Below are 21,482 nucleotides of genomic sequence, written 5' to 3'. Positions count from 1 at the left end.
ACGTTTGTGTTACTTTGTAACTTTTGAATACTTACGTATTTAAAAAAAACATGTACCTTTGAATACTTAAAACCAAGTGCTCCGGTACTTTAACCCAAGTACAAATTTGACCGAGCAACTTTCACTTTTAGTTGAGTGATATTTGACCAGGAATATCTGTATTTTGATGGAACTATTTAACCAAGCAAGAAAATCCCCCTCTTAGTGTGAATAATACTATTACCAGATTAGCGCTGTTACTGTCATATCCCAAGTCATTCCATTGTGAGGAGGCCATGTGAAATGCTGATTTAACACTGATATAACCCAGCGTGTTCTTGAGAGCTCATGCTGGAAAATCGCTGCCAGCCTGAGCCTACAAAAGACTCATTTTGTATGCTAGTAACGATTTTCCAGCACAAGCTCTAGATCAGGGCTCTTCAACGTTTTCAGGCCAAGGACCCCTTAGTTGAGAGAGAGATGAAGCAGGGACCCCCACTACCTTATCATAGAATCCATTTAGTGTCATTGTTTGACAGCAATATTGTCAGTGTGTTTTGGATTCATGTACATTTTTGTTTTCAGATATTTAACCACTTTAACCGCCAATACTTAATAAACTTTACCTTTCACTCTGTACTTAGTCTGCTCTTTTCCCCCTCCACACCAAAGCTCATTGCCAAAAATAGATCTACAAGCTCACAACGCCTCGCAACGCGAGGCGTTGTGAGCTTGTAGATCTGCTATTTTTGGCTAAAGTTCTCAGAATATGGACACTAGGGTTCAAGTGGTTAATATAAAAAAGAAGAAAAAAAAAGTTTCTATCACTCAAAGATTTGGAGGACCCCCTGTAGTAACTCTGAGGACCCCCAGGGGTCCCGGACCCCCTGTTGAAGACCCATGCTCTAGATGCAGAACACTGGAAGTGTTCTTTCTTCCCACAACATGGGATGATAGAATTCCTGCCTTTTAATTCCCACTGTAATGATGATCTCAAACTCACTAATCTGTTGGACAAATGCCTCATGTACTACACAGTATACGGTTTCAGTCATCAGACCTGCTCCACTACAGCCATAAGGTCATGAAAATACAATAACAGACGGTAAAGGAATGAAACAAAAGGGTTTATTTTAAGACCGCACTGTTTTAGAGGAGTACGATTTATAAAACAAGGGGATGTGATGATTTAAGGAGGACAAGAAGGGAGGCGAGAGGGGGCGGAATGTGTTATACTTTTCTACAGGATATCACAGACTTCTGCCTCAACCCAAACAACCTTCCAGTTTAAGAGATCTGGGCAGCTAGCATGGCTCAGTAAGAATGAGCGCTCATGCTTTCATTGTCAACAAACTCACAGCAAGTCATGGCAGAACCTTACTGACGGAGTCGTCAACTCAAGAAGATGTATGTTTTCAATGAGGCAGTGAGTGTTTCAACAGGTTTATAGATACAGTATAGCCCTGGGGTAGCCTATCATGGAAGCCTGGATGTGGTCTCTTCTCTCTTGTTTTTTTTTATTTTTTTTATACTTTATTGTCAAAAAACATGTAACACATTTTCACAAAATAATTAAATTTTTGACACATTCTTTTTTTTTTTTTGTGTGAAAACCCTCGACCCCACACAAAAAACCTGAAAACAAAAACATTTACAAAGAAAAAACAAAAAATACACCAGAAAAAAAAGGGAAAAGGGGGAGGCTTCTCTCTTGTTAAAACACTATTCTTATCTTAACATAAAAGCTGCAATCTGGAACTTACAGTATTTGAGTGAATAACACTTTATTTTAACCAATCTGTGTGTATATGTTAATGCATAACTAGCACATCTGAAGTGGTTGGAGGTGGTCTTTCACTTCCATTGAGAATTTTAGACCCTGGTGTTGCGTAGGACACCTACTGGTACAGTAGGTGGCAGTATGTAGTACTGCCTGCATGTCATAGTGAATCTCCCCTGATCAAGCAGGGATGGCTTCTTGGAAGAGTGGTAGAAATGTGGTCTCATGAGGGAGTTAGGTTTGAATCCATCCTGGGTAGCACATGAAAGCTACGGACCGCATTGAAATAACGCTGTCTCCCTTCTTTGTCTCTTCTTTGTCTTTTATGTACGACCACAGCATTTATATTGGGTCACAGTCATTGTGAGAGGCAGCATCTTTGGCCTCAGCACTCAGTTTTTGCTTTATTTTCGATAAGAGACAGGAAATCGAGGCAGAGTTGGAAGGAAATGCAAGACAGATTTCCAGCAGGAATCAAACGCGATTGGGTGGGCGACCCGGTGGCACACACCATAAGGCTTTGAAAGATACTAATTAGCTACCTGCAAGCGTCACTTGTTCTTGCCACACTTTGACTTCTCAGACATGGTCAGAGACAGACAAAGAGATCATGACATGGATAGAGAGGCACACAGAGTGAGAGACAGAGAGAGAGAGAGATAAACGAAAAGGGGAGATTATGGGGCCATAAAGGGATGCTTTGGCCTCTGTGGGTTCAGGCTGGCTTCCTGTTCTTACCGGTACTGGAGCATGCTACACAGCGTGCTACCGGCAGTCACTGCAGGCCCATGCCATGCAGGGGTTTAAATATAAACCCTACAATAATTCCTCCTCTTCACCACTTGACTTCCATTGAAACTGGGCCAGTAGGGAGTGGGGGCTGTGTATGTGTGTGTGTGTGTGTGTGTGTGTGTGCGTGTGTGGCTGGGGTGGAAGAGCTGGTCTGTAATTCACAGCAAAGAGATTTTGAAAGGAAAAGGCTACAGTAAACAGCTGAAGCAAAGAGGTTGTTAAAACACTCAGCGAGAAGAGATGAGGTCTGTCGGAATGGGGACTGTGGGCACAACACAAGCTGAACAAATGTCACTGTCTCTGGCAGCTGGCCCCAGTAACCCTGCCACCCCCTCCACACACGCACACACACACGCACGCGCGCATGCAGCACATTAGCAGCCCCGTCAGTGTTCATTTTATACAGTCTCAAATTGCAAGTTGCTTATTGTAACTGGATTCTGTGCCATTTTTACTCTTTGAGGTTTTTTTTTAGAGCAGTTGGGCCAGTGTTAGTCAAGGACATGTAACACGCAGGTCTCCCCTGCCTGAACTGACCCCCTGGGAAGTCTGGGTCAGCTACTGGCATACCCCAAATCTGTCAAATTCACTCAAAGTCACTCATCATAGGCAATCAGCCTCAATGTCTTAAATGTGAGCAGAGAGGATGTGATGCAGCCTGTTAGTCAGGGCAATGAAGGAAAGGGGGGAGAGCAGATGGCAGCACCCCGGCAGAGCCTCGCAGCGCCCCTAACGAGTCTCAAAGCTGGCATGGTGAAACGGAGGCCTGTTTTTATACATCGACCTCAATTACAGCGTGTGGGTTTCTGTGAACAAAAAAAAAGGTCTTTTCACGCACGGCGGACCTCGTCGCTTCCTCGAGGTTTTTTCTGGTGCAAGGAGGGAAGTGGTTTTCGAGCTCCGTGTGAAGCTAGTGGATATTGTTTCGCAGACAGGCTCCCAGCACGCTATTTTGGAGCTGTCATCTCAACACAGTCAGATGAACCGTCCATTTCGGTCCCCATAAATACATCTGTGTGGTCGCAGCCTTTGAGAGAATAAAGGCAATGGACAGCGAGGTAATCACAGCTTGTAAACTAGGTCCATATGGGGGGCCGAAGGTGGGGAGATGATGGTGATGTGACACTATTTTATCCAGGTTCTCCAGGCCTTCTGGCCTGTGAGGAATAAATAAGCGGTCTACAATTTCTCTTTGGATACTCTTCTTTAATCAACACCAATACAGCAAGACATTGCTGTATTGCCTTCCCGTCATTGTAAATCTCTTTATCACATACTGTATACTTCCTCCACAATGCACAGCCACTGCTCACAAGTTGGAGGGTTTGCATGGCTGCTAGCAGCACCTTGACTAGATACATGTCTTCTCTATGTGTGTTTTCCTGCGTCAAGTTCCCTAGATACAGCGCCACACTTGTTTTCGGTATTTCGTATTTCAGTATCTCCTTTATTACTGACCATATATCATCAAAATAGCCTATTTGTCCATTTTTGGGCAATTCCAAAATACAGTGTATGTGTTCGTGGTCAGCATCCACGTACATTATCCACATAATCTCCCGCATGATTGTTTCTCTGCTGTAAAATGTCCTCTGATCTTTGGAGTTATGACATATCTGATAGCGTTCTTCCAGCAAATCGGTACACCCTTTCAAACTTTATTTTACTGCCTTGTGGACTGTAATGAAAGCCCTTTACTTCTGTATTATGGTAACCATCAAAACAATATGGTAGAAACAAAAGGCTACTCATTTCTGATAGCAAATACCTCAGTTGCATATTGTGCAGGCCCTTCAATTACTCCTGAGTAGAAACACCTCTTGGTTTTGCTTTGATAACAGCGGCGAGCCTGTTTGGAAAACGTTCTACCAACTGTATTGCATCTGGATTTAGGAGTTTTCGCCCATTCTTATTTGCCTCAAGAGTTTCATGCTCAATTTCACTGGAACCTCAGATGCACCTTCCTGTCTAGGTCAATCCACAGATTTTCGAATGGACTGTTGTCTGAGCTCTAACCGGGCCATTCCAGGACTCTCATCTGAGCACTGAATGTCTCACCACTACGGTCTCCTGGCTACGCTTTCCTCTTTTCCCTAATAAAAGACCCACACAGCCTGCATCCAATTGGAAATACCTTTCAGTGATGCTCTGGGGAATAGAACAAAGTCTGTTTTAGTTTTCAAGGGGTTAAAGATGAGATGAATGTCCACTCATCTTGAATGTCCAGATGAAAGTCTATTGAAGATGGCTAGGTTGCAATGTAAAAAAAAAAATACTAACTTCATTTCAGTCAGGACATCTCGTGTCTGTTGTAGTGGCATCATAGGCTGGCCTGGCTGTGAATGACTGAACTGAATATATGAGCATAAAAGGGCCACCGACAGACAGACAGACAGACAGGCAGACACAGACCGACAGATACAGAAATCTCTGGGCATAAAAGGGAGACAGACAGATACAGAAATCTCCTCATGAGCATAGAAGGGACAGAAAGATGGACGGGTACAACAGCTACTCTGACAATGTGTACAACGGATACGGACAACTGGGTGGGGCATGCATTTCCTACTTGCATCGGGGTCCGTGTCAATATGCCGACGGGCCGGTATGCCGACGACCTAAACCTAACTTTAACCCTAACCTCAGTCATCCTACTTAGACCAACAGACCTGCGGAACAATGAGTTCTTCCCCTTGCATTGTTCCCGACTTGCATCGTTTCCATAGTCCAGTGTCCACCGTTACTTGACTTCATTCACTACTTCAATTACTGTATAACATTTTTAACCGGTACTTAAACAATAAACGACTTTTGCACACCTACAAGAAGAAGACTGGGATCGATCAACATCAAAGGCCTATGTTATTATATATACAGAGAGAGACACATGGAAACTGTTTTCTCGACACAAGAGTTAAACGAGACAACTCAAGCCATTTAGAAATATACAGTAATGGCCTTGTCACTATCACAGCTGCCATGCTGGGTGTTTTAGCGGACACATGGTTATGTGCCTGATGAACATCTGCAGTTTAATGCCCCCTGATGAAATTCTGACTCCCCTCAACCGGCTTTGTTGACAAAGTAATCTGACGGATTAAAAAAAGTCTTTATTCAGCCAGAGAAAATAAAACAAAAAATTGCTTCGAACCCATCACTGATCTCCAGTTGTCTTTCTTCTCCATAGTTATGTGTCGCGTCCGTCATCTTTCTGTCAAAACTTACAATTTCACTGACTCCAGGGCCAGTGGTTAGACACGGTGGTCCAACTTTTAAGTGCATTGTTCCTAAATAGCTTATGTGGGAGCTCCCTTCTCCTACTTACAGCGTTATGGACAGCATTTTGATCTGTCTCCAAATGGCCGCTTGGCTGCCGCATCTGAAGCTCTAGAAAGCAGGCCTGCAGTGCTGTCCCGTCAACGTTTTCAAGCTGTTAACGGTCTCCAGGCCTCTCTGTCGGACTCTGCCAAGACTTTCGTCTAATAGGAATCACAGTGCGCTACTCACAGCTCTGCCCCTGGAGGAGATCCTGTAACTTCTTCTCAGCTTTATTTTTCGAATGGTATATGTTCAATCATAGAGTACAGTCAGGTTGGCAATATCTTCTATTAATATTGCAATATCAAGCAATTTGGGTCTTTTTATGTCAGTAGATGGCGTGCAAAACGAGCCCTGACACTTGCAGAGTGGTTTGTATGTGGCAGCAGCATCATCAGAGTTGGTCAGAGAGCTTTGTTCCAACATGCTGCTGTCACGAACTGTCGTTTTCTGGCCCGTGGTGTAGCCGGGTCTGTTCTTTTCTTCGCATGTCTTATTATTCGGTGCCAGCTCTGAGGTGAGGTTTGGAGTGGGAAGGAGTGCTGACTGTAATTTCCGAATGTAGCCTATTGCATGGAATTATGTTGTCACAGAGTGTGAACGTTAAGTTCCTGTTTGGTGGCAATTATTTGCAGTGACAATGCCAGTTCACAGGAACATACAGTAATAACTCTGATTACTTAACCCCATCTGTCCCTCCCCTGAGTCAGATTGAGCTGAAATATCTTGTGGTTTTCCATTCGCTTCCTCCTCATGAAAATAAACATCCTTCCTGAGTAACAAGCCACAGGAGTTCCATCATCCACAAAAATTACTAGATATCTGCTTTAATGGAACATCTTAATGATTTGAACATCAATGTATGTGTTCCAGGTGTAACATACTGTGGGTGGACCCAGGGGAGTCACAAGGGGTAGGAAAGTGGGACTGAGTTACCAGGGCCCAAGGTGGAGGGGCCCTAGTAACTTTAGCTATTGAAAAATAGCAGATATACAAGCTCACAGTGCGAGCTTGTAGATCTGCTATTTTTGAAAAGTCGTGAAAATGTGCGCAAATCTTTGAATATATCTATTTTTTAAGTGAACATTTGTAACTCAAATTTTGCTTCTGGGGGGTCCCTGGAACTAAATATTTTGAGATGGGGGTCCTTCACATGAAAAAGTTTGAGCATCACTGACATGGAAACATAGGTTTCTTGGCACACATTTTCACGATTTTTCAAAAATAGCAGATCTACAAGCTCGCAGCGCGGCACTCGGTGCCGCGCTGTGAGCTTGTATATCTGCTATTTTTCAATAGTTAACATTCATGGGGGGCCCGCAGTGAATCCTTGTACCCAGGGCCCAGAATTTGGTGTGACGCCCCTGGGTGGACCCAGAGAGAATCAAATGGCTAAAGTTATATAGCAGAAATAGTTACATGCTCTACATATTGAGCTACACAGGGAATGGAACCTCAAACTCTGACAATGGTAATGCCTTGCTCTACACATGTTTGTTATTTGTTATTCCTTTTTTACTTTTTGGTTGATGTTGAATGGAGTCGTAATAGTTTCCTAGACATACTGTAACCTTCCAGGAATCTGTTTCTCTTCAATGCAATTGTATTTGTTCCTCTAAAAGGCTTCCGGGCCCGGCTGAAGTGCGTCATATTTCCGATGATCAAAGAACCTGCCTTCCCTCTGCTTGTGCTCCCATGACGCCTTGTACCTGTCAATCAAAGGACATTAGTTCTATCAAAGAAAAGAGTCACTCGGTCAATTTAGCAACATTTACTCATGCAAACAACCCTGACTGAGGGTTCGACATGGAGTGTGTCCTCCTCAGTGAAAACAATGGATGGATTATTTCTGTCTCTCCCTAAAGGTGACCGGATAGATGGAGACATGTTGACATCTGGGACTCACTGGGCATCGCTGAAAGGTGCAGCGGATTAGGGCTCTCTATCCCCTTGTTAATACAGTAATCTCCCCCAGGTGTATACAGTAGTCTGTGATGGCTGCCGTGGCTGGAAAGGTCAGCTGGTACAACAGAACAGAGCAACCTCACAGGGGACGTTGCTTGCTCACATTTCAAGTTTTCTTATTAAAACATTTTATCCCGCGATTTTGCAAACCATTTTTCACCCATTGCCAATTATCTAATGTAATCCTGGGCGCTACACTCCCTCTGCCAACCTGGGGGGAGCAACGGACTGACCTCATGCTTCCTTCTATGCATGGTGCTTTGTTACTTTACACCAGTGGTTCTCAACCTGTGGGTCGGGACCCCCAGGGGGGTCCCCAAATTATTTTGGGGGGTCAACAACAACAATGTTGCACATTAACTCACTTAGCGCCGAGCGACTTTCGGGGCGACTAACTAATGATGGCGTTTAGTGCCGAGCGACTCGGAGCGACTTTTATATAAAAGCATTGTTTAAGCTTTTAATTTGGGTTGATAGACGGAGCGGAACGGTTAGCTTACCTTCGACTAGCATACAGATGAAAACCGTGAAAAAAAAGGATACGATTATGACGTCACCTTTAAGCCATAGCTTCCTGTTTACGTAGGCCTCTGTTAGCCGCTAGGCTCAATGCAAACCATCCGACCCTCACGTAGCTTCACTAGGTCGGATTTTGATTCGGAAACTTTCTGTGTGGCATCTATATACGTTCCGATGCCCATACCAATGGTGGTTTGAGACGATCAAGCACGAATTGAGCAGTATTGAGCTCAAATGGCGGCCCGCGGCCTGTCCATTGAATGTCAATGGAGAGCATGTCATTGTACCATCCTGTTATGTCATGAACCTTGTTTTTTATTCTGACTTAACATGGGACCATGGAAAGTCTATGAGCTATGGCTCACTCTAGTGGTCATCTTGTGGCATCTGCAGGCACGTGTACCTGTTTATGTAATGTGATTTTGGGGATTCAATATAGCTATTTCCTGGCGTTATAAGCGCAGATTCATATTGAAATCTGGCTCGCTCGGCGCTAAGTGAGTTACTTAATGTGCAACATTGTTTTCTCACTCAACAGTAAACAAACTAACATAAAGTTTAAGTGTATATATCTATTTGCACATTTCTAAAGTGACAATTTATGGACTTTTTAATATCTCTGAAATGACAAATTAAACATTGGCCAAATTGTCAAATATTAGAGGCAGAAATTGTGAAAATAGCCGATCTACATGCTCACAACGCCTCGCGTTCGCGAGGCGTTGTGAGCATGTAGATCTGCTATTTTCACAATAGAACCGTGTTATACAAAATGTAATGCCTCAACCCTCTGTGCTCGTCAGGGTGAGAAGGTCCCCAGTTCAAATATGTTTATTTTGGGGGTCGTGGCCTGAAAAGGTTGAGAACCACTGCTTTACACCACTGATGGCCATTCTCCTCTCTCTCTCTCTCTCTCTCTCTCTCTCTCTCTCTCTCTCTCTCTCTCTCTCTCTCTCTCTCTCTCTGGTGTGTTGTGCAGAGTATGTCAGAGCCGGAGGTCCCGGCGGTGCTCCCTTCATCCCAGAAGAACGTGGAGGACCTGTCGGAGGCCGTGGCAGGTCTGGGCACGGTGGAAGAGGTCCTCAAGTACCTGGAGCCAGAGAGGTGGCAGCTGGATATGGAGGAGCTGTACAAGCCCAGCTGGCACGTCCTGGGAAAGTCATTCATCCACAACAAGAAAGCCAGAGGTATTGGGATGGGACGATACGCGATATTATCGTTTATCGTGATAAAAAACACTCATGATAATCGTATCGTGGAGATTACATTTATCGTGATATCGTCCTCCGTCATGCACTGGGATCAATTCACCTTTTATTTGCCAAGCTGCATATCCGGTACCATTTAAACCCTCTATAATTGGTAAAAGGTACTTATAATATACGTACTTGATACAGTCTTTTTTTCACTATCTATCAAATGTCTTTGCCAAAAAATAGCCAATCGGGGCGCCCGCTAGCCTACTGGTCCAGGCGCATACTAGCCTCGCAACAGCCAGACTCTCCCAGGGGAGAGTCTGGGAGTCCTCCGTAGACAATGCATTACGCAATGACGTAGTTACTCACTTTGACTGACAGGTCCAGTCAGTAGTCATCAGCGCATCAAAACATCGTCGGGAGAACATCAAATACGTCTTTTCCAGACAGAAATTCCAAATGTGCAAACTGTTGTTCGTTTTTAAGTTATGAGATGCCGTTGATTTCAGATAAAACTTCGCTTAATGCAGCTTTTATTTGCGATTTGTGAACTCGCATCGGACATGGGGTCCGCCATGTTTGTTGTCAAAATGCGAGAGCTGTAGCAGCCGCTCGACCAATCAGGAGCGGTGTGAGGCGGGTTCGCTCGAAATGCAGCCTTTTGATTGGAAATTGAGAAACCTATTTCTCATAAAGAGACTCGATGGGAGGAGTACCAGACCGAGAAAGGAAGCACATTGGTGATGACGTAACTCGGGATGGCTTGCGAGGCTAGGCGCATACCACATAGGCATTACCACATAGGCATTGATGCCTGACAGCATCGCCGGTTCAATTCCTGATCCGGTCGACCTTTGCCCGCATGTCACTCCCCATCTCTCCCCCCATTTCCTGTCAGTCTACTGTCCTATCAAATAAAGGCATAAAAGTCCCCAAAAAATAAAATCTTTAATAAATAGCCGATCTACAAGCTCACAACGCATCGCGTTGTGACGTGTTGTGAGCTTGTAGATCTGCTATTTTTTGGCAAATGTTCAGCCCCAGGATAATAGATTTTGATTATAGCGATAATATCGTAAATCGCGATTTCTTTTGTCACAATAATTGTGATATGAAATTTTCATAGAGTCCCATCCCTAGTAGGACATAATATCGTTGTCGGGTGGAAACCTTGTATGTCCAAAACCTTTCGTTTTGTATTTATCACTTTAAAATAGTGAAAATAGCCGATCTACAAGCACACAGCGCCTCGCACCGCATAACTTGTTTTGTATGAAGCACCGTTTCACGAAAAAACATATGTATTTGAAACTTGGAGATACGATGTTTCTGCCTGACAGTGACGATATACCTGATAGTTGACAGATTGCATATGCCCATACAGAATAGAAACATGTTTTATAATATATTATAAAATATATAAACAAAATGTACAGAATTTTCCCGGAAGTTGTCTTTTTTTCACAGTGCGGTGTTCCTGCAAACATATTCCCGGGTGGGGAAAAAAATCTGTTCTACGTCTCCCGCTCCATCGGTTGTGCTCGCAATAAAAAATACAAAAGCATGGATTCTGACAAAGTTACACCTATTAAGAGTTAAGAGCTACAATACATTTTTGTTTGTTTCGCTACAAGTACAGTAATTATGATGGAATGGTGAATTCTGTGAACAAGATTCCAGGTGATTTGAATGATTTCTTTCTCCTGGTGTATTTGAGGAGGAGCTGACCTCAACCTGTTGAGAGAGGAGGTGCGACTCTACAGCTGCACTCCGCGCAACTTCTCCGTCTCCCTGCGCGAGGAGCTCAAAAGAACTGACGTCATCTTCTGGCCGAGCTGTCTCCTGGTGAAGCGCTGTGGAGGCAACTGCGCCTGCTGCGCCCATCGCTGCTTTGACTGCCAGTGTGTCCCCACCAGGGTCACCAAGAAATACCACGAGGTAGGAGCAACTTCCTCCAAATTCTGGCAGTCCTTGAAAAGGAGATGACATCAGCTCTTATGAAGTGATTCATGAACATAAACATTGAATTAATTTGAAAAAAGCATTTAGTTGTGAGAATTTCTTTAAAGATCTTTTTTTTACTAGGGCTGTCATCTCTCATAAACGTAATGCTTGAGGATTATCTTTGATGTTTGACATTCACATTTTGTGACTGCAAACCAGATTTACCAATTTGGACAGAATAAGACTGAAGTAAAGTGAAGTAATGCTTTACACTCCATCACATGAAGTCTGTCCCATGAAATAGCCTATCTACAATGTGTAGATCACCCTGGGGTGCAGCCAGATAATTCGATAATATTTGGAATTTACTTTGATAATGATAATTTAGTATGAATTTAAACTTGTAGTACAAAGTTGTTTTCAGTCAGTTCTAACCAAAATGGCTATTATCTCAATGTTTTCCTCACAACATAATCACTAAAATATGCTATAAATCTAAGGTGCTGGGAGTGAAAATTATGAATATCGTCACTGTCAGGCAAAAACCTTGTATCTCCAAGTTTCAAATGTGTATGTTTTTTGGTAAAATAAAAGCCCTACTTCATCATACAAAAGTGTCACACAAGTAGTGAAAATAGCAGATCTACAAGCACACAGCTTGTAGATCGGCTATTTTCACTATTTTATATCATTTTAAAAATAATAACACAAAAAAGAGAAGGTTTTGGACATACATGGTTTCCACCCGACAATGACGATATAATGTAAGGGTGCCTCGGAAGTAAAGTGAAGTAATGCTTTACACTTCATCACATGAAGTCTGTCCCATAAAATAGCCTATCTACAATGTGTAGATCACCCTGGGGTGCCGCCAGATAATTTGATAATATTTGAAATTTACTTTATAATGATAATTTATATGAATTTAAACTTGAAGTACAAAGTTGTTTTCAGTCAGTTCTAACCAAAATGGCTATTATCTCAATCTTTTCCTCACAACATAATCACTAAAATATGCTATAAATACAGTATAAGGTGCTGGGAGTGAAAATTATGAATATCGTCACTGTCAGGCAAAAACCTTGTATCTCCAAGTTTCAAATGTGTATGTTTTTTTGGTAAAATAAAAGCCCTACTTCATACAAAAGTGTCACACAAGTAGTGAAAATAGCAGATCTACAAGCACACAGCTTGTAGATCGGCTATTTTCACTATTTTAAATCATTTTTAAAATAATAACACAAAAAAGAGAAGGTTTTGGACATAGATGGTTTCCACCCGACAATGACGATATAATGTAAGGGTGCCTCGGATGAAAAAATATATTCATGGGGTGCCCTGAGACAAAAAGGTTTGGGAACCCCTGGTGTAGATCAAGTGTTTTCGACGCATCGTGTGACTTAAGTTGACTCAAACTTTTGACTATTGCCTCTGTTTGTGACAGGTTCTGCTGCTGAAGCACAGGAGTGGGGTACGAGGCCTGCAGAAGACCATGACTGACGTGGCCTTGGAGCACCACGAGGAGTGCGACTGTGTCTGCAAAGACGACTGGGACTGATCTCAAAAAACGTACAAGCCGGTTCCAAACCGGAATCCCAGGAGGCGGTGAGAAACGAAGCTCGGCACCCACCCCCCCACCGCCAACCCCAACCGCCCCCAGCCCGTTTCCTGTCCGCTTCCATCGGGAATTAATGAGATCAGGCTGAGCCTCCTGTTGTCCTTTCACTAATTGGATGATAGAAAAACAGAAGTGAATAAATCTTCCTGATGGATCAGGCTGCTGTGGGTTTACCTGTAGTCCACTCTGAGTGCCTTCAACAGACAGACATATGGCCCCCTGGAGTGACTAAAACAGTGTTATCTAAGAACTCTCTTCAGCCTGGCAAAGGCAATTCTTCTATCCCATCCTCTGAGAGGTATGAGAGTATCTGGAATAACAGCGTCTGTTCTATTCAAGGACCCTTTTTTTGGATGAACCACGGACCAGTCCTATAAGTGGGATGTGTTGCTGGCTGACTAAATGACTGACTGTCTGACAGGTTGAATCTGTCAATGAGTGAGGAAGTTACAGCATTGGCTTGGCCGAAAAACGAACAAGCCAGTCGCAGAGCATTCATCCCTCCAGGCTATGGGATATAGTCTGTCCTTGATGGACCTATCAAACTAGCAAATTGCAGATCAGTCGTCCCTCCAGACTATGGGACCAAAAAAGCTTGCGCTGAAAGAATATGGCGGATTGTCTAGAAACGATCGCTATTTCACAGTCCAACAACAAACATTGTCTGATTGAATTGAGAAACATGCAATGTTTCTCTACAATGGCTGGTTTAAAAGTGTAATAATATTTGAGAGGGAAACAGTTGCTACTGTACGTGGCTGCAACTCTGTCACATAAAACAATCTGATTGGCCATTTCAAATGAAAAGCTTTCCCGCATTTCAGACATGGTTTTGTATTTTGAATTTTTTATATGATTTATTTCACTCTCTCTTTCTCTCTCTCTCTCTCTCTCTCTCTCTCACACACACACACACACACACACACACACACACACACACACACACACACACACACACACACACACACACACACACACACACACACACACACACACACACACACACACACACACACATCTCACACACACACACACACACACACACTAACTTATTTCCATTAGTCAGCCATACTGCACTAGGTCTTGACCTAGTTTTGTCCCGGCCCTTCTCCTCAGGAGAAGGAAAGCCTATTTTATTGCTAGTTCCAACCCCTGTTCTCCCCAATGGATGGATCTGTGGAGTAAAACACTTGCAGTGCACCGCTGAACTGCTCGCTTAACGTGACTGTATGAAGTGTAAATATTGTCATTTGGTTTATTTTCTTTATAGCTAATTCCTTCTACCAAAGATTCTTGTGAAGAGACGAAACCTGCAGGCGCACATCAGTTGGACTCTGTGTTCATGGAGTCTTCAACGCCGATCAATCAACCACCTAACCCAAGCACATTGGACATTGTGGATAGCCTATTGGATATTTATTTTGTGTAATGAAAGGGAAGAACATGTCCAAAGATGTGTCCGTTGTACAGTAGTTTTAGTTTCGCATTTTTCATTGTTTTCATTTTATGTTGCCACCATGTGATGGACATGCTTTTGTTTGTTTTTTATTTCAATTTTTATTTCCAATTACTGTATACCACAGTTATTTAACTTTACCTTTGTGACAACTTTTTTTTATGTGTTTCTTAAAATAAAAAATAAAGAAATGTCTGTTTTTAATTGGGTATTTGTAACTGCAAGGAAAGAGACACCCTGTACAAAGTATTGCACCAAAACACACATAATTATGAATATCAGCCACACAGCCTACTACTGTATGAGTAATCTATTTCAAAATGTTCTTTTGGCAGAAGAATCCACTGATATTGGCTCTGTTTAGAGATTAGATGAAAACCACTGAAAGAATAATGAGCTTGAAAGAGTAGCTCCATGTACCTGAATACTAAATCCATGATGAACCACCATGGGACAGAGTGTGTTGGGGAGTAGTACTATTACAGGAGTAATAGTTCACTCAAAAAGGTTCACGCCATGAAGCCCTGAATTCATGAAGAACATTTAGTTTTTGTCACATTCCTTAGCCAATAATTTGATGACGAGTCATCGGTCAATAGGAGACTCGGTAGGAAACTTGATAGTGGTGTAAAGTAACGGTATTTACTTCTTAAGTACTGTACTTAAGTACAATTTTCCTTTAAACTGAGTATTTCTACATTTCTATTGATACTTTAAAGGACAACTCCTCCCTAAAACACTTCTAGGCTCATTTTCCTACTCATATTGATCCCAAAAGACTGTCCATGGGGTCTATTAGGCACAAATGCCCCTGTTGTCCAGTTTCCCCTGCAGAACACAGCAGCTCTCATAGCATAGAGTGGAGCCTATAAGCCTATCGCTTTTACACTATTTGTTGTGTTCAAAAGTGATTTTGTTTTTCATGAATGTGTTACCAGTTGTCATTACGAAAACATCCATGCCTTGGTTGTCCAATACAAGCCACCACACTCTCATAAATAATGTTTTGGGGGGAGCATTTGGCAGTGGCACAGGTGCCAATCAAAGTGACTGTACTGGCCAATCACAGGGCATCTTTCCCGGGACTTGGCAAAACACATAAGAGAATAACATCTGTTTGGCAGAGTGTGAGGGCTTGTGTGGGACAACGATGACATGGATGTGTTTGTAATGACAACTAGTAACATTCATGAAAAATAAAAACACTTTTGACCACAACAAATAGTGTAAAAGCGATAGGCTTATAAGCTCCACTCTATGCTATGACAGCTGGTGTGTTCTGCTGGGGAAACTGGACAACAGGGGCATTTCTGCCTAATAGACCCCATGGACAGTCTTTTTGGATCAATATAAGTAGGAAAATGAGCCTAGAAGTGATTTAGGGAGGAGTTGTCCTTTAACTTAAGTAAAATATTTGAGTACTTTTTCCACCACTGCTATTGACAGATGACCCGATACTCCCCGGTCATCACATGACAAATTATTGGCTTAGGAATGCGACAAAAACTTAAAAAATCCCCATGAATTCAAGGAGTCGTGGGGTGTGTAATTGATAGAAAATAAGTGGTTTAATTCATTTCAAATCAATGTTTGCACATTGGAAATTGTGAAGCGGAGTTAGCCTACGTTGAAGTAGGGTTGGAGTTTGAAAGGATGTTTAGTCAATGTTGTGTCTACCTGGTCCGCATTCCCTTACAGTTACCCATCAGGGCAGTGATGATGTGCAGGCACTTCATCTGTCTGTGTCCTGCTGTTGTCCTGCAGTGTTGCGACAGTTATTCTGATGTAATGTCCACCCTGCCAGGCAACCGTGGAGATGCCAGATGCTCCTGTAGGAAAGCAGGTCCCTCCTGCTGTGGTTTTATAATATTAAACACAGAGTTCTTCAGCAGAGGAAACTTCATTAAGCTAACACAACAACAGCATGGACAAAGAGTGTGTGTGTGTGTGTGTGTGTGTGTGTGTGTGTGTGTGTGTGTGTGTGTGTGTGTGTGTGTGTGTGTGTGTGTGTGAGTGTGGTGTGTGTGTGTGTGTGTGTGTGTGTGTGTGTGTGTGTGTGTGCGTGCGTGCGTGCGTGCGTGCGTGCGTGCGTGCGTGCGTGCGTGCGTGTGTGACTGACTGACTGACTGAAGTCCAGTGACACCCCCTGCTTACTGTCCAGATGTCCAGAGCATCCGTGATTCATTGATTAATTTCATTCTGTCATGTAAAATAGAAGACGTCGGGCGCCCGCTGGCCTACTGGTCCAGGCGCACACCAATTAAGTCTTAGGCATTGCCACATAGGCAGTGCCTGGTTCAATTCCCGATCCAGACGACCTTTGCCACGTGTCACTCCCCATCTCTCCCCCCATTTCCTATCAGTCTACTGTCCTATCAATAAAGGCATAAAACTCCCCGAAAAAACGAATCTTTAAAAAATAGAAGACCTCATTGTGTACACATGAATCAAATCTGCTTCTCCTGTAGCACAATGAGTTCCACCCACCTTGTTTGTTAACTGTCTGCAAAGACAGTCAGACTAAACGCTTTCGCTGAAAATAATGCCATTTTCCCCAAGCGACAGAGTATGAAGGCCAACGGTGAGCAACAATTTCGCCTCTTCTCTAAATAATTATCCATTGCTTTCCCTGCAGAGGGAAGGCAATGTTAGCTGTATTGTCTTTACACTGAACTCCCACTCAGCATATCAACTGCCATGTGGACAAAGGCTTGTTTGTGAGGAATGGGGAGAGAAAACTAAAAAAAACTATAGCTCAAAAGGAATCTAAGTTCCTGCTACTTTCGAAAAGGTAAAACCCAGATTGTTAAATTAATCACTTTCAACATGGCATCCCTGTTTTGGTATGTACATTTTTTTAACAACCCTTTTTTTTTTTTTTTACAACAATGGTTCATATTTTAGATTGTAATTAGAGAAAAGAAGAGATGAGTGTTAAAATGTTTTAATTTACTGCTTTCTATTGTTTTAGCGATTTTAGTATTTTGATTTCAGAGGGTGGGGGCATGCATACAACACAAGTGGCTAAATATGTCTTTTTAGACACAATAAGCCGGCAATTTCTTTGTTACTATTTACACCAGCCCCCATAAGTCACATCTGCCCATGAAAGATTGCGTTGCATCTTGGGAATGGGCTTATTGTGTCTAAAAAGACATATTTAGCCACGCATGCCCCCACCCTGGGGGCATGCATGCAAATCAAAATCTTTATAATCACTAAAACGATAAAGAAGTAAATGAAAACATTTTAACAATCATCTTGTCTTTTCTCTAATGACTATCTAAAATATGAACCCTTGTTGTAAAAAAAACAAAGTTGTCCTTTAAAATGAATTCAAAATCGTCGTCTTGTGTGTGTATAGATGGGCTGCTTGTGCTATCCCTCATTATGACAAAGTAGGACTGTAGGACAATCGATTTATTAAATTATAGATTGTCGATTAATTTGATAACAGATTAAATTGATTAGTTCAATTATCTGTCGCACCCAAAATATATAGGTGTGATCTGGAGAATGAACCAGAAGGGGCAGAGTCCAGAGCTGGTGTTTCCCTGTAAGCATGGCCTAGTATTTACTACGAGGAAACCCAGAAGATTCACTGCAACCATCCCATCAGCCCTTGCAGCAGCACCAGTCCATCTTCCTTAAGTGGCAAATAACTATAAATTTCAACATGCATGCCGGCAGGAGAATCGATTCCAATCCCCGGGTCGTTTATAACCACGATGGAGGAAATACAGCAGGCTTCTCCAGATGACATCTCCGGCATCAGTCTAATTGGTGCGGGGGTTATGGAAGGAAAGGCTAAATTGTTTGGGGCCCATGTTATGTTTTGATAATTACAGGGTAGTGGAGATGCGGTCTGAGAGCGGGCCCAGCTGTGTCGCTGGGAACGAACGGTACGAGCTGATTTGGGTTTGGTATTAATCATACTGTAGGTTCGGGAAGCGTCTCAGCCGTGCGGTTCGGGGCCGAGGGCCTCGTACTAAGTACAGGTTAAAGCGTTTGACAGATGTGTCCCATTCAGCTCTGGATGATGGCCTCTCGTTCCTCTCACCTCCTCATTATGTGCAACGTTAAACCACTTCATTTAACCACACCGAGATGAAAGGTCTTCACGTCCCCTATGAACTTCAGAACGTGCAGGAAAGGGCCAAACGTAAATCACATAAATAAACATGCAATCATATATCAACCTCCATCCAGAAGCTGATATTTATTTAAATCGCCTTCTGCGCATTTGTGTTGAATTGTTGACCTGTAACATGCGAGGTGCATGCTGCAGTGTGGGAGGAAAATCATCATTTAATATCTCTTAACTAACAAAGGTTCAATCTAGAAAGGTGCTAGCTAATATACTGTAGCCTACCATGTATATACCATGTGTATGTGTATATATTAGGGATGCCCCGATCGAGTTTTTTGCTCCCGATCCGGATCCCGATCAAATTTCATTGCTCCCGATTCGATCCTGATCTTTCCCAATCCGATCTTTCGCCAACGCCAAGAAAAGAAAAAAAAGTTGTCCTTTAAGTTTTTTTTAATTTTTTTATTCGATTCATTCCATCACTTAGTGCAGCATTGAATCAACAAATTAAAAACAAATCTTATGAGTAGTACAGCACCAAATAAGCATGCAAACTAAATCAAATTAGGAGCAGAATAGTGCAATAAGAACATAATTCTATTGTTTTTTAACCAAACAAAAACAAAACTAAATATTACATTTAAATATCCTGTGTTGAACAAACAAAAATATGTCTAAAACCTCAGTAGATGTCCTCTCAGTAAACTTTCCTTTGCCAGGCATATATATATATATATATATATATCCTTTCCAAACCATGTTAGTCATCATAGCATAATACTTTTTTGTTATCATTCATTTTCTCAGAGAGCGGCTGCCACCCTGCCCTATGAACGTGTCACTTTGACGAGGAGAACGGTTTCTTATTCATGGGTTTAATTTGTAGTCCTAAATGGCCATGTTGAGGACCAACAAACATAGGTGTTTCAATTTGTCTGACTGGCATAGAACGAATGTTCTGTCACTCAGAACACCTGTGTTGGTCCTCAACATGGCCAGTGTAGGACTGCAAATGAAACCCATGATTTTTTGTTTAAACTAGCCTTAGCCACAAAAGACAGGTTGCTGGCACTACAGTGCTGTACAAAACGCCAAGCCTTAAACGCATAGTTCATAGACATCTCTTGACCACCCCTCACAGTCACACTGACTGTTGAGTTGCAGTGAAGCATATGATTGGCTAATGGATACATATTATCTGACTATAAAAATAACATAACATAAAGGAAACTGGACTAGTGTCAGACTTGCATATCTATTCACAGAGAATAATGTCTATATACTGAGTTATAGCAATTACTAGTCCCCAGAGTCCGAGCAGGCTGCTGATGGCACTTTGTGGGCTCTCATCATGGGCAGTGTACTGTCCATGATACAAACACACCTTACAAAGCTGATTAGGTCTGACAGGGAGCGCTCACACAGCTGATGCTCTGTGTCACATAAACAACACACACACACACACACACACACACACACACACACACACACACACACACACACACACACACACACACACACACACACACACACACACACACACACACACTCTCTCTCACACACACACACACACACACACACACACACACACACACACACACACACACACACACACACAAATATTAAAGGTGCAGTAAGGTTACAGTATCACAAAATCATACTGTATGTACTGTATCATGATACAATAAGCCTATCACTCAGTACTCTGTGGGTGTAAGTACTGTAACAGCGTCTCTGTCATAGGCAGCCGCCAATTACAGCAGAGACAGCACAATACCTTTTGCCCTCCACGTTGACAAAGAACATGATTGAAAAAGAACGCACCAAGTACAAGTGGTTAAACTGAAATGATATTGATAAATTCCAAATATTATCAAAGTATCCCGCAGCACCTCTGGACTTGCATCCGGGCAGCCCTATAATAACTCAGCTATACCATCATCCACCCATGTTAAAACAAGGAGGGGATGCAGATACTGCAGGTAGCTAGCTGCATTAGTATCTTGGCTGGTTATAGGCTAGGGCAGCCCACCCACTTTGAGAAACTCCTACTCTGACAAACAGTCCTGGCCTAGGCTGGCAAATCCCTCCCCCCCCCCTTCCTCAAGCCATGAGAGGAAAGCAGCATTAATGAAGAAGTAAAGGTCAGAGGTCATTTACTCATAGTCATTTACTGTTTGATCCAGTTGCCATGGAACTCAATGCTTCCCACAAATGTGCAAGCATGCACACACGCGCGCGCGCGCACGCACACACACACACACACACACACACACACACACACACACACACACACACACACACACACACACACACACACACAGAGAGAGCTGTTGACATCCACGTGAAGTTCATTTCTCTCTGTCTGCCTCTATAGTGGAACCAAAGGCCAGGTTCCTTCCTGCCCCGGTGACGTGCACGGACCTCCGACTTTAAACTTCAAACTTTTAAAGCCCAAAACAAACACAACCCGGGTGATTTCCTTGTTTTCATCACCCAATTAGGACACGAGGCTCAGAGCGGGCCGGCTGTGCTCCACACTTCATGCAGGGCTTCGCACAGAGGCTCTCTGTCACATGCTAGACAGAGACTAATGGCCTCTAATGCCATTTGTTATTCTTTCCAAAGGAAAACTCCCCCTGAACCGTATTTAAACTGGACTTTTCTATAGTACGTAGTGTTATTTCAGTAGCGAGGGGAAAAAGAAGCCTCACTATTTCAAGATGCTTTCCCCACGCTACAGAGGTCACGGCTTTACAGGAGGAAGTTGAGTGGGAGTTTGGGGGGAAACGTTGGTCAAAATGATCAAAGAACATCGCTGTCCT

The 21,482-nt window shown here is 42.8% G+C and overlaps 1 protein-coding gene across 1 annotated transcript in view; it reads left to right on the top strand.

Moving 5' to 3' along the window:
* The window catches only part of pdgfc (platelet derived growth factor c), a 69,429-nt gene extending 55,973 nt beyond the window's left edge, over positions 1-13,456 (top strand). The window contains exons 4-6 of the mRNA XM_080746292.1: positions 9,333-9,540; positions 11,267-11,487; positions 12,938-13,456. Coding sequence (XP_080602418.1) covers positions 9,333-9,540; positions 11,267-11,487; positions 12,938-13,051 — 543 coding nt within the window. The 3' untranslated portion in view covers positions 13,052-13,456. The remainder of the gene's footprint in view (positions 1-9,332; positions 9,541-11,266; positions 11,488-12,937) is intronic.
* Positions 13,457-21,482: the final 8,026 nt, after the last annotated feature.

Source organism: Nannobrachium achirus, assembly GCF_963921795.1.
Source record: "Nannobrachium achirus genome assembly, chromosome: 17".
Lineage (NCBI taxonomy): Eukaryota > Metazoa > Chordata > Actinopteri > Myctophiformes > Myctophidae > Nannobrachium > Nannobrachium achirus.
The sequence above is the reverse complement of the archived record's forward strand: the minus strand, read 5'-3'. Positions and strand labels throughout refer to the sequence as shown.